At 32.0% G+C, this 12,274-nt stretch overlaps 1 protein-coding gene across 1 annotated transcript in view; it reads right to left on the reverse strand.

The window, feature by feature from the left end:
- Positions 1 to 5,622: 5,622 nt before the first annotated feature.
- Positions 5,623 to 12,274, reverse strand: part of LOC139526545 (mucin-2-like) — a 43,336-nt gene continuing 36,684 nt past the window's right edge. The window contains exons 17-21 of the mRNA XM_071321704.1: positions 10,643 to 10,816; positions 9,733 to 10,121; positions 8,800 to 8,905; positions 8,133 to 8,227; positions 5,623 to 6,422 (exon numbers count right to left, since the gene is read on the reverse strand). Coding sequence (XP_071177805.1) covers positions 6,366 to 6,422; positions 8,133 to 8,227; positions 8,800 to 8,905; positions 9,733 to 10,121; positions 10,643 to 10,816 — 821 coding nt within the window. The 3' untranslated portion in view covers positions 5,623 to 6,365. The remainder of the gene's footprint in view (positions 6,423 to 8,132; positions 8,228 to 8,799; positions 8,906 to 9,732; positions 10,122 to 10,642; positions 10,817 to 12,274) is intronic.

Below are 12,274 nucleotides of genomic sequence, written 5' to 3' on the forward strand. Positions count from 1 at the left end.
AAAAGGACGAGACGTTCCTTGACATACCCCTCGTTCATCAAATTTCTTCTCAGCCACTGGTGGCGTTTTACAGAGGCTGTGTATAAGCTGCAAGCTCTTGAATGCCGAATAAGATGGGAAATGTATACCATATGAGGATGAAATTGGTATATTGCTACATTTTGTACTAAGGTGTGGGAAATTGATAATGTCACAATTAAAATCATCTTGTTTGTAATTATATTCATATTCTGGAACTGAGATGAACGTATATGTCAAATTCGAGGTATACATGTAAGTCTAAAAAGTGAGGCCGACGAAGCCGTGTATGTTTTTTTCTTTTGTTTCTATAGTTCTGTGGAATATCTCAATAGAACCCAATCAAAAACAATGGATTCTAATTGAAAGAACATCATCAATATATCTGAATGTGAAATTAATTTACCTGGCTTCTTTGATATTCTTATTTTTGACTAGTATCTGAAAGAACTCTTATTCATATGAAAATAAGAACTCTAAAGAGGTTGGAAAGTAGAGGCACACAGTTCGTTCCTATAAGAAAAATTGTTGAAAAAAGTCTACTTCCAAATGCAAGTTCAAAAAATATTTTGTCAATCAGGAACTCCAGCATACATTTGAACTGATCACTTGCTCCTGTCTATAGCATGTTTTACTATTTTGTTCACTATTGACAAAATATGCAGTACGGTATCCAAAAGTATTAAATTTATAGTTTTATGTGGAAAAGCATTGATGGTTATTTCTTTAAGACGATTAACAATTTTACATTGGGAATGGTGGTATACAGTGTTGAAAAATCAAAAGTTATGACAAAACTTATTTAAGAAAAAGATCGAGATTCAACATTATTTAAAGTTTTTTAGAGAATTTGTTAGAAGCCACCCATGGTTGATACCACTACGCGAGTAAACAGTTTAACAGTATTTCTGAAGACCCTCATTCACTGCGGACACAATTTTTTTTGTTGAACATACAATTGACCGTTGTTTGTGCGAAAATTTGTAAAGCTTAGATATCCAATAAGGTAAGTCATTCGATTTGTGGCTAAATGCAATATTCACTGTAGTCATGATGGATTTATGATTCGCCAAAATCTCATCCTTGATCAAATGATATGTATCTGTATGTGGGATTACCTGAATGCTCATTTATTCTTAATCTTTTACAAGACACTCGTAGTAGAACAATCTTATACAAAAACAATATTAGTTTAAGCTTTGTCCACAGGAACAATAACATACTTAGCATGAAGAGATGATAAACATTTCACAACCTCTTTGTCTCTGAAAACGGGTTTTTGGTCAATCCTTAATTTTACACATTTTTTAAAACTTTTTAATGTGACGCTTTTTCAGAGACTAGAATGTTTTAGATCATTCTGACTAAGTGCCCATGGCCACTCCAACGTCTTCTCGTTTAGCCAAACCCCCTCAATCGAATCCACAATTATTTGAAAGTTATGATTCCAATTGATGTGTTCTGGTTCTCTAAATTTGGACCATGAGATGTTCATGTTGAATAATTTTTAGATCCCCATTAGAAACATGACCAAGGGGCTGTAAATATAATGCCAGTGGGTTCAGTCACATAGTCGAGAATACCTGAATTAAGGAATAAAACGTTGCATGTTATAATATGTGTAATAGATTAACAGATTGTCACAGTATACAAATGACGCGTCACAAAGTATTTACGTTACAAGATAAGAAATAAGTGAAGTGCCCGAGTTGTGTTCACGCCCTAATTGCAACACTCATGTTAGAGGATTTATTATCAATTGTTCTGAATTAAGTTCCTGCAATGCTTGCTTATAGTTAAATACTTTAAATGCAATGGTTTTGGTGTAACTGTAGAATACAATAGGAACAAACCGAGTTTTTAAATAAACTAGAATTTTAAAACATATTTATTTACAGTGGATTGGGAAACAAGTTATTGCAATTTATATTTATCCCTTTCATTTTTGCGGGGGGCGAGTGCTGCAATGTATTGGCATTAGCCTGGCAATGAGTGCTCTTTTTCGAAATCTACAAGAGTGTCTTTTACGTGCAAGAGGTATGGCTCTCTGAACACGGTTCAGCCATTTGTCGCCCCTCTTCCGACGGACTATCATCGTTTCTCATGACCATACTCGCAAATGGTGTCAAAGGAGAGCTGAAAATTCAGTCCCTTAATTTTTCACCCCGCAAAGGGGATCGAACCCAGGAATCTTTGTGTTAGTCATGTTAGTATTCCAATGTGATTACCACTACACCAAGGCTCTCCATCTATGCATTGTTCTGAATCGGGTTTCTGCAATGCTCGTTTTTAGTTAAATATTTTAAGTGCAATGATTTTGGTCACGGTAACCGTAGAACACAATAGGAATAGACTGACTTTGAAAATAAAGTGGAATTTTAGTGATATTAGGAAATTTTGGTGTTTTTGGTTATTATCTTGAATATTGTAAAAGATAGAGATAAACTGTAAACAGCAATAATGTTCAGCAAAGTAAGATCTACAAATAAGTCAACATGACCAAAATTGTCAGTTGACCCCTTAAGGAGTTATTGCCCTTTATAGTCAATTTTTAACCATTTTTCTACAATTTTAGTAATCTTTTTAAAAAATCTTCTCCTCAGAAACTACTGGGCCAAATTTAACCAAACTTGGCCACAATCATGAATGGGGTATTTAGTTTATAACTTAGACTTTTTGAAATACTGAGGCTTTTCTACCTCAGGAATAGATTACCTAAGCTGTATTTGGGAAAACTCTTAGGAATGTTTGGTCATCAATGCACTTCAACTTCGTACTTTCTTTTGGCTTTTTTAACATGTTTTGAATTAAGCGTCAATGATTAATCTTTTGTAGAGAAAATGCGCGTCTGGCGCAAATATAAAATTTCAATACTGGTATCTATTAGTTTATAAAGATATACTGATCATAGATGCCAGGATTGAAATTTCATATTTACGCCAGACGCGTGTTTCGTCTACAAAAGACTCATCAGTGACGCTCGAATTAAAGAATGTTAAAAAGGCAAAATAAAGATGTTAACTCCATGTAATGTAGAACGTTGCTGGTGTTTTTTTTTTATTCAATTTAGTCCTTGTATCTATGATGATTTTTTATGACCCTTTATGAGTTAACAGAACAAGTATTAATTCCTTCTTTTCTTCATGACAAAATTCCGATCTTACTGTTTTAAATAGACGGAAATGTGTTTCATCACAAATTATGCTGACCAAGTCAAGTGCACAATCTGTTAAACTTTTAAGAACATAAACATGCAGTGCTCATTTAAAGCTGTGGTAGCTTGTCGTTTTTCCAATGCAGTGACAAAAAGAATAGTTATAATGTAATGTAACCGTAGCAGATGATGAAGATGTGAAAGAAGGTCACCAAATATCGTAGAGGAAGATATCGATCTAGACTTAGAAGAATTTTTTACATTAGGTCGATGGTAATGTTTTTGCCCATGACTACATTTGTGTCTAAATTAGCATTAAAAAGCGTCTTCTGCTATGCATTATTCACATGTTATGCTAATTCACATTCAGTACTTACTTCGTATTTTATTTGACTTTTTAAATTTGTTATGATTGAGTGTCCTTGGTGAGTCGGTTGTAGACGAAACGCGTGTCTGGTGTATTCATTTTAATCCTGGTATCTATGATGAGCTTATAAGTCAAAATGTAATAAACGGTAAAATAACAGATCAGGTAACCATACTTGGATCTTAAGATCTAAATCGATGAACATATGTCGCTGTACATGTGAGTAAGGATGTCGACACAACGTATTGGTCGCCATATTCAAACTCATTTCTAATTTCTTATATATATGATGGAACAGGTTTTGGTAAGGAGCACAGCCCTTTTAATTAAGTGTGCATGGTGTAAATGCACGCGTATAACGTATTAACTGAGATATGAATCAAGGAATATGTACTTAATGAAAGATAGGAAGTTGACAATCGGAAAGTTGAATTCATCACGATTGTCATAGATTTTAGTCTGCAGTCGTCCGTCTGTATCACAATAGTGAAAAAGATTAATATTTGAAAAAGTCCTTTTACTTTTGGCTGTATCCTTAATTTTAAGTTCACTGGAATATATTACATGTAAGCTCTCATTGGAATGATGGTCATTGAGTGACAGAACATCATACATATACTTGAAAGTGAAATAAGACTTTGAAAATGCTTTTTTTTCGAGAAGGTTATGCATGAATAATGCTTCATATTAGTACAACACAAGACTGTGTCAATAGTACACGGATGCCCAAATCGCACTATCATTTTCTGTGTTCAGTGGACCGTGAAATTAGGTGTCAAAACTCTAATATGGCATCAACATTAGACAGATCATATTATAATGAACATGTATACTAAGTTTCAACTTCATAAAAAACGACCTCGACCAAAAACTTTAACCTGAAGCACGACAAACGAACGAAAGAACGAACAGACGAACAGACGCACAGACCAGAAAGAATAATGCCCATAAATGGAACATAAAAAATCGGCTTGGTTAACAATAATACAGTTTACACGATCATATATACTCTTGACCAAAACTTTTAGAAAACCATTTAAAAGTATGTCTTATCCTTACACAGCCAAACTCGGAAGTTTTGAAAGACTTGTTGATATGGGGATACTAAAGAGCCTTTATAGCATACTGAATAAAACAAGTTACCTTAATTTTACATAGTAATCATTATTGTATTAAGCGCTACTATAGAGATTATTGCAAATTTAAATCCATTGTTTTGTAAAATGTTGTGTCAATGACATATTTAATTGAAATAATATAGTAACTATGTTTTTAAATCGATATATAATATATCGCCATTATTTCTATCTTTTTCTGTATTACGATTATGCAACTCATTTGAAGCTGTGGTAGCTTGTCGTTTTTCCAGCCTGTTTTTGAGATTTCTCTCGAATTTCTAAAGGCTTTATATTAATTGATGAGTCCTAGAGCTTGTTCATGATGTTTTGTTGTACATGAGTCATCTTTTCTGTAAAAAATGCTTTTCTAACGTTCATTGTTTGTTCATTGATATCGACCCTCTATCAAACACACTCTCATATTTTTTAATGGCAGTCCAAATTTCTATCCCTGTAGCTTGTATTTGTTGAAACAGATCTGATCATAAAAATCATATAAATAAAACAAAAAACGTTCTAGAATCAGAGTTTGCTTTTATTTCGAAATAAAACCAAGTACAATTAAAAAATATGTGTGCAATGTAGAGACATAATTTAGCAATCGTGTAAAGTGAAAAGACTTAACAGATATTTCAAATGCTAAAGCAGATGCCAAGTGGAGGTTATCAAAATAATTTTAAACCATCTCCTACCTTGAACCTAATACAAAACCTGTTGTATTATCAGATTGCATATTTTGTATAATTTGAATAGTAGACAGACGTGTAAAGAACTAAAAAGCACTATTGCAAAACATTCGTTTGAAAGTATTTGATACAAATGTCATATATTGCATATAAAAGTTATTTTCAGAAAGACATTAAACATAATCACAGAGTTAGAAAAAAAAACCCAACAGCAATATTGCATATAAAAGATATTTTCAAAAAGACATTAAAACATAATCACACAGTTGAAAAAAAAACCAACAGCAATATAACAAATCTTCACATGGTGATTTAGATAAAACATCAAGTCATAGAGTTTCCCCTGTAATTGTAGCACTTATAGTAAATAATTCAAAATTCAAAATGAAAGTACACAGAAAGGGACATTGTTAATAATAAACAAGCAGTTTGATGTTGTGACTTTTTAAACACAAAACTACATTAACGTTCACATTATTACAAAATGAGTTGAAAATTGATCAATAACTGTTTATACACATATTTAGTTTGGTCACACTAAATAGAACCAAGTTTTGTCTTTTTTGGCTTTTACAACTGAACAGACCTTTTGTACGATTTTTATATTGACATTATAACCAACAGATCATTTTGACACTTTAACTTATATTTGTGTTTCTTGAGTGGATAACATTAATCAGATATAGGAACTGTCTTCATCGTTGCTTACTTACTTATAGAAACATATTTCGTAGTCTATTGAAGTTTATACAAATAAATTTTCATAATGTTAAAACTATTTCGGCACATAATGCTGATATTTATATAATTATATTTACATTCAGACATGTTGGGTTTATTTACAGGAAGTTTTGTTTTTATATTACAATAGACATCAAATAGTATTACACAATGCATTAAAAAGACTAATGCATCAAGTTGCCTTGTACATACAAATGTTAGAAGATTGAGGTAATCACATAATATACAATATCGTAGTTTTCTTTAAAACATTCCAACTTGTTTGATTTGAATTGCCTCCGTTACATTGCATTCAGCTTGTCCTTGATCTCCTGAGCTATACAATCGTATATCTTTAGCTGCAAAAGAAAGAAACATCGTGTTTTTTTCGCATTTTTACAGAATACAGTAATTAACTACTACTACCTCAATATGTCTACAACAAAAATGAATATCAAGTTTCAATTACACTGTTTGCTTTGACAATACTAAGATAATAAACAAAATTGCGTCAAACGTCAAACACTAAACAAGGCATCGGAAGAAGAGTATTCATAAACAGTGGCAACTAATAACATTTAATGAATGGCTATTTTTTATTTTGAATTTATTGAACCATAAAATGAATTTTTGACTCTTCACATTGAATAATCCGCGAAGCGGATTATGTAAAATGTGAAGAGTCAAAAATTCATTTTATGGTTCAATAAATTCAAAATAAGTTATTGCCATTCATTATAAATAAATTTCATTCAAAAATAAGGCTCAAAGAACTTTTTATATTATTTATATTAACAATAACAACGTACACACATGTCAGAGTGGGCGTGTCGCCATAAAAATTGACAACATTGAAAATAAAAGTAATAATTTTAACCAATCAGAAAAAAGTAAATACACCAAATTTATTTATATTCTAATAAATCAAATTCAAAGTAAAACAACACCAATGACAGATTTAGATATAGCCCATTCCTTCCAACTAAGGCCGAGTTAATGTGTCGTGAGTTTAATTTTGAATTGGTCCATATTTTCCAAGTCGTGACCTGTTGTATCTGACTATAAGATGTGGATTTCCTCATTGCAGTACGATGACATAAACCTGCTTATATCTATTTCATTTGAAATCTGGTGGATGTTTTTTTTCCTTTGGTACATTGGTAGCCTTATGCCATCTCATAAATGTATTAATAATTGACATTCTACTAATGATTGACCATTTACTAACAATTGAAATTTTACTAACAATTGAATGACAAATTGGATTTAATTGTGTAAGGAAAGCTAGTTTATCAAATAAAGCATCCGCTTTGAAGGCCGTACATATTGTGACTTGGATGGAGTGTTCAACTTATCTCGTTGGAACTCATACCACATCTTCTTATTTTTATGTAATGCAGGCACTCCTTGATTGCATGAAGTGTATATTTTTCACAGTTTTATAAATATTTCAAATGAAACCTAACTTACAACCCTTAAAGTTAACATTTGAAGTTCAAGCTTATCTTGAAGGATCAACAATGGTGATAATGTGTCTCGGACGTTTTAGAAATAATATTTATGTTTATAATTACAAAAACATAGTTACAGACTCAAATCTATCACCGAAGAATACGTAAAAATAATTGTCAGAGTGTATTGTTACATTATATGTAATATAAACACATGTTCGGTATTGAATTTTATTCTATGAAGTTCATGAGTAAGAATAAAGCTGAACATGATATTATATCGATTGAAGTACTGTAACAGAACACATCGGACTACAATGAATACCATTTAAAAAGGCTTTATTTTGAGCCACGTTTTTGACTTTCAATATCGAACCGATATTTCTTCGTCTCGTTTGTATTATTATTTATTAAGTAACGTTGAACATATTTTTAAATCAATATAATGATTTCTTGTTAGTGTAGTTATTGGTTGTTTTTGACCTTTTAAATATATGCACATATGTCATATGCGCACGTGGTTAGTACACATGTAGGTATGTTTGTGTTTGTTTTACAAATATCTATAAAAAGACCCATAACACCATGGTTGTTTCACACTCAACTCTATAGTCTTACATTTTTGATACTACCATCTAAGTACTGAATGCCATTAGCGGTAGGTTGAGTAAGTGGCCTGCCAAGTGCAAAAGTTGGACCTTTTAATATCGATCCTGAAAAAAAAAGAACACGCAAAAGTGTATACAAAATATGAGTCAAAAGCCTGTTAGTAAATAACCTAAGTACACGAGTTTAGTATAGGCACTTAAGGATACGCTGTGGACTTAATGTTATATACCATCACATAATAATTTTATGTGTTTATTGTACATTTAAAATAAATAATAATTTATCAAATTCACGTCAGCTATGATAAAGCGACTTGCTTTGCGCTTCTGGTGAATTGTGTCGATAAACAGACGTAAGGCCTGCAACGCAAAATGCGACGAATGAATGTCGAAACTTTATTCGGAGAAAAAAGTAAGGTTTTTATATCATATAAGATAATAATATATTAGATACGATTAAGCAGTTACATCAGAAAAAATGCATTCAATTAATGCACTTGACGTACAAGGGTAAACAAAATTTGCATAAATTAAATATTTATGACAAAGCCGTAAGTCAAAAAGCTTGAATGCTGTGAATATTTCTGAATTAAAATGTAACAAAATAGACAAACGGTCCTTTTTGCTATTTTATGATAAATTCGTAATACCAGATTTACTGAGGATTAAATACTGACCTGTAAAGGCAATGGAACTCTCTTGACCTTCAACATTTAAAACAAAGACGTTGCCATCATAAGCCATTGTTACGTCAACATAAGCAGAAGTTGAGCCTGTTATCGACTACAAACATTTAAAGAATCATGCAAATTAGTCTAACATATGTGGGTTTTTTTATATGGGGTGTACATGTAAGCATTAATGGTAAAGATTCATATCATATATATTTGTTATAGATATCTGAAGCAGGTAATGTAAATATGCTTTAATTTATTTTCTAGTTTCGAAGTTTTCCTTTAACCAATGTTTTTTTCAGTTCCAAATTGAACTGTTTTCCAATTTCAATGATTTACAGTGTCTAATGAGGACCGTAGAGTTAATACGTGCTATTCTTCTTAAACTTGTTATATATTTTCAAAAGCAGTAATGCATATCGTCATATAAGTTAAATGCAGATGTCATCTGTTATTTTATCATAAACATGAAAAATGCCAATACATTTTATTATAACATGTACCGGAAACTGTTAACTCTTGTGTAGCTATTCCTTCATTCCGATAACGTGAGGGAGATGAATCTCTCAACATTCAGTTATTGGTATAATATTTTATGAACAGTAGTATGACTGTAACCGCAAACGCTTTTCAGTTTTAATCACGTGTTTTCACAGTTGTCTTGTAACAGTTGTAAAAGTCGTACAAAAAGTATTTTGTTTCTAAATGTTTAATTTTTGTTGCTAATTTTTCGTGGATTGTTGTTTTTTCTATATTCTTTAAATGTTTTTCCGATTATTCTCTTTTCTTTATATTTAAGTACCATATTTATTATCCACTATTCTTTCCTTTTGAGTAATTTTTTGTCTATTTTTTTATATTTTCGCTCATTAATCTCTAATTTGTAAACCCCAAACTTGACCCTCACTGATATAAGAGAGGCACATTCAAACTTACAACGTTTATGATTTGCATTCCGTCTGTTGTCTGCAACTGACTAAAAAACGTATAGTCACCTGTTGGTGATTTGCCCACTTGTATAGAAATTGATGGCGTATCAATCAAGGAGGTTGCAGTTTCAGGATATATACAGTTTATTAGAATTTGTTGCAAGCCACTTGGGCTACTTGCTGACAGTTGCAATTTGAAGGACACTGCAAAGGCCTGTTGAAAATCATAATTAGCCAACCGATACATTATGATATGACCGTTAGGTGTAAGTTTCATTGCATCTGGATCCGTTTGAAAATCAACAAGATCATTTGAATTGATGCCGTATATCAATTCACTTGTCTGTTTAAAGGTGAAAACGCCATTTTGACCTTGTTCCACCAATGCCTGACAACCTGGAACAGAAACCATAAGTCAGATCGTGATACTTGTATTAAAAACAAGTAAATCATTTAATAACAACTAAAATGTGTCCATAGTACACGGATGCTCCACTCGCACTATCATTTTCGGAGCCGAGCTTAAAACTGCATTCTCTGGGTTAAAAATAAGAAACACGCTTTTCATCGATTGGTTGTATTTCAGATTGTTTGTTTGGTTTAATGATATTGTGTTATGATACAGAAACATCCTTTGTCGCAGTGTTTTCATCTATTAAACTTTTGTTACACCTAATGTATGTTTATTCTGTGAATACTACTGTTTCTCTTTTACACTCAACATCTTTTATTTATGTCATACAAACAACTACATTCATTACAAACACGACGGCTGGGCAAAACGGAACCAAACCAAATAAAACAGTATATTTCAGGTGTTCCAAAAGGGTAATCAGTATCGATATAATATGTGTCTGCTAAGACATATGTCGGAGAATTGTTTAATAACCTAATTAAATGAAAAGATAGTAACTTACCTGTAGGTAAAATAACAATGTTTGTGTCATGTGTTGAACATGAACATTTTGATTGGTCGTAAAGTGTTCCTGGTGCGCAAGTCTGGTGAATCATAATAACTGAACCATCTTGAGCTTGTTGCTTCACGAAATATTTAGACGCGTCGGCTGGGTCCTCCTCAAAATTACAAGTTTCTAAAATATAAAACAAATATAAAAACAATGTCTTTATGATATGTATTAGTACTCGAACTCGTGTACAATATCAACTAGTGTTACATTGAAACATGAGCAGAGAACGTTATGATAATGTTGCTGGACTTAACATTTGATAATTCTGCACAGCATTTACAACATTTTATGATGAACAAACTATAGTAAATTATAACATAAATGAATTAAAATAACAAAACAAGTTTTTCATTGAGTACATGAGTTTTAAATGATGAAATATGAAGTTCGAATTTAAACCATTAAGGACGTAAGCATGTTTAAACTAGAGGCTCTCAAGAGCCTGTGTCGCTCACCTTGGTCTATGTGCATATTATACAATGGACACAGATAAATTCATGACAAAATGTGTTTTGGTGATCATGATGTGTTTGTAGATCTTACTTTACTGGACATTCTTCTTGCTACAATTATCTCTATCTATAATGAACTTGGCCCAGTAATTACAGTGGAAAATATTTTCTAAAAATTTACAAAAATTTACAAAAATTTATGAAAATTGTTAAATAATGACTATAAAGGGCAATAACTCAAGGGGTAAACTAAAAATTTTGGTCATGTTGACTTATTTGTAGATCTTACTTTGCTGAACATTATTGCTGTCTACAGTTTATCTCTATCTATTATAATATTCAAGATAATAACCAAAAACTGCAAAATTTCCTTAAAATTACTAATTCTGGGGCAGCAACCCAACAACAGGTTGTCTGTTTTGTCTGAAAATTTCAGGGCAGATAGATCTTGACCTGATAAACAATTTATCCCCTGTCAGATTTGCTCTAAATGCCTTGGTTTCAGAGATATAAGCCAAAATCTACATTTCCCTCCTATGTACTATTTTTAGCCATGGCTGCCATCTTGGTTGTTTGTCAGGGTCAGGCCACACATTTTTAAAAGTACATACCCAAATAATGATTGTGCCCAAGTTTGGTTAAATTTGACCCAGTAGTTTCAGAGGAAAAGATTTTTTAAAAGAATACTAAAATTTTAGAAAAATGGTTAAAAATTGACAATAAAGGGCAATAACTCCTTAATGGGTCAACTGACAAATTTTGGTCATGTTGACTTATTTGTAGATCTTACTTTGCTGAACATTATTGCTGATTACCGTTTATCTCTCTATAATAATATTCAAGATAATAAGCAAAAACTGCAAAATTTCCTTAAAATTACTAATTCAGGGGCAGCAACTCAACAACAGGTTGTCCGATTTGTCTGAAAATTTTAGGGCAGATAGATCTTGACCTGATGAACAATTTATTTCCGTCAGATTTGCTCTAAATGCTTTGGTTTTAGAGTTATAAGCCAAAATCTACATTTTACCCCTATGTTCTATTTTTAGCCATTGCGGCCATCTTGGTTGGTTGGCAGGGTCACGCCACACATTTTTTAAACTAGATATCCAAATGATGATTGTGGCCA

The sequence above is a fragment of the Mytilus edulis genome, chromosome 6 (genome assembly GCF_963676685.1).
Source record: "Mytilus edulis chromosome 6, xbMytEdul2.2, whole genome shotgun sequence".
NCBI classification, from domain to species: Eukaryota; Metazoa; Mollusca; class Bivalvia; order Mytilida; family Mytilidae; genus Mytilus; species Mytilus edulis.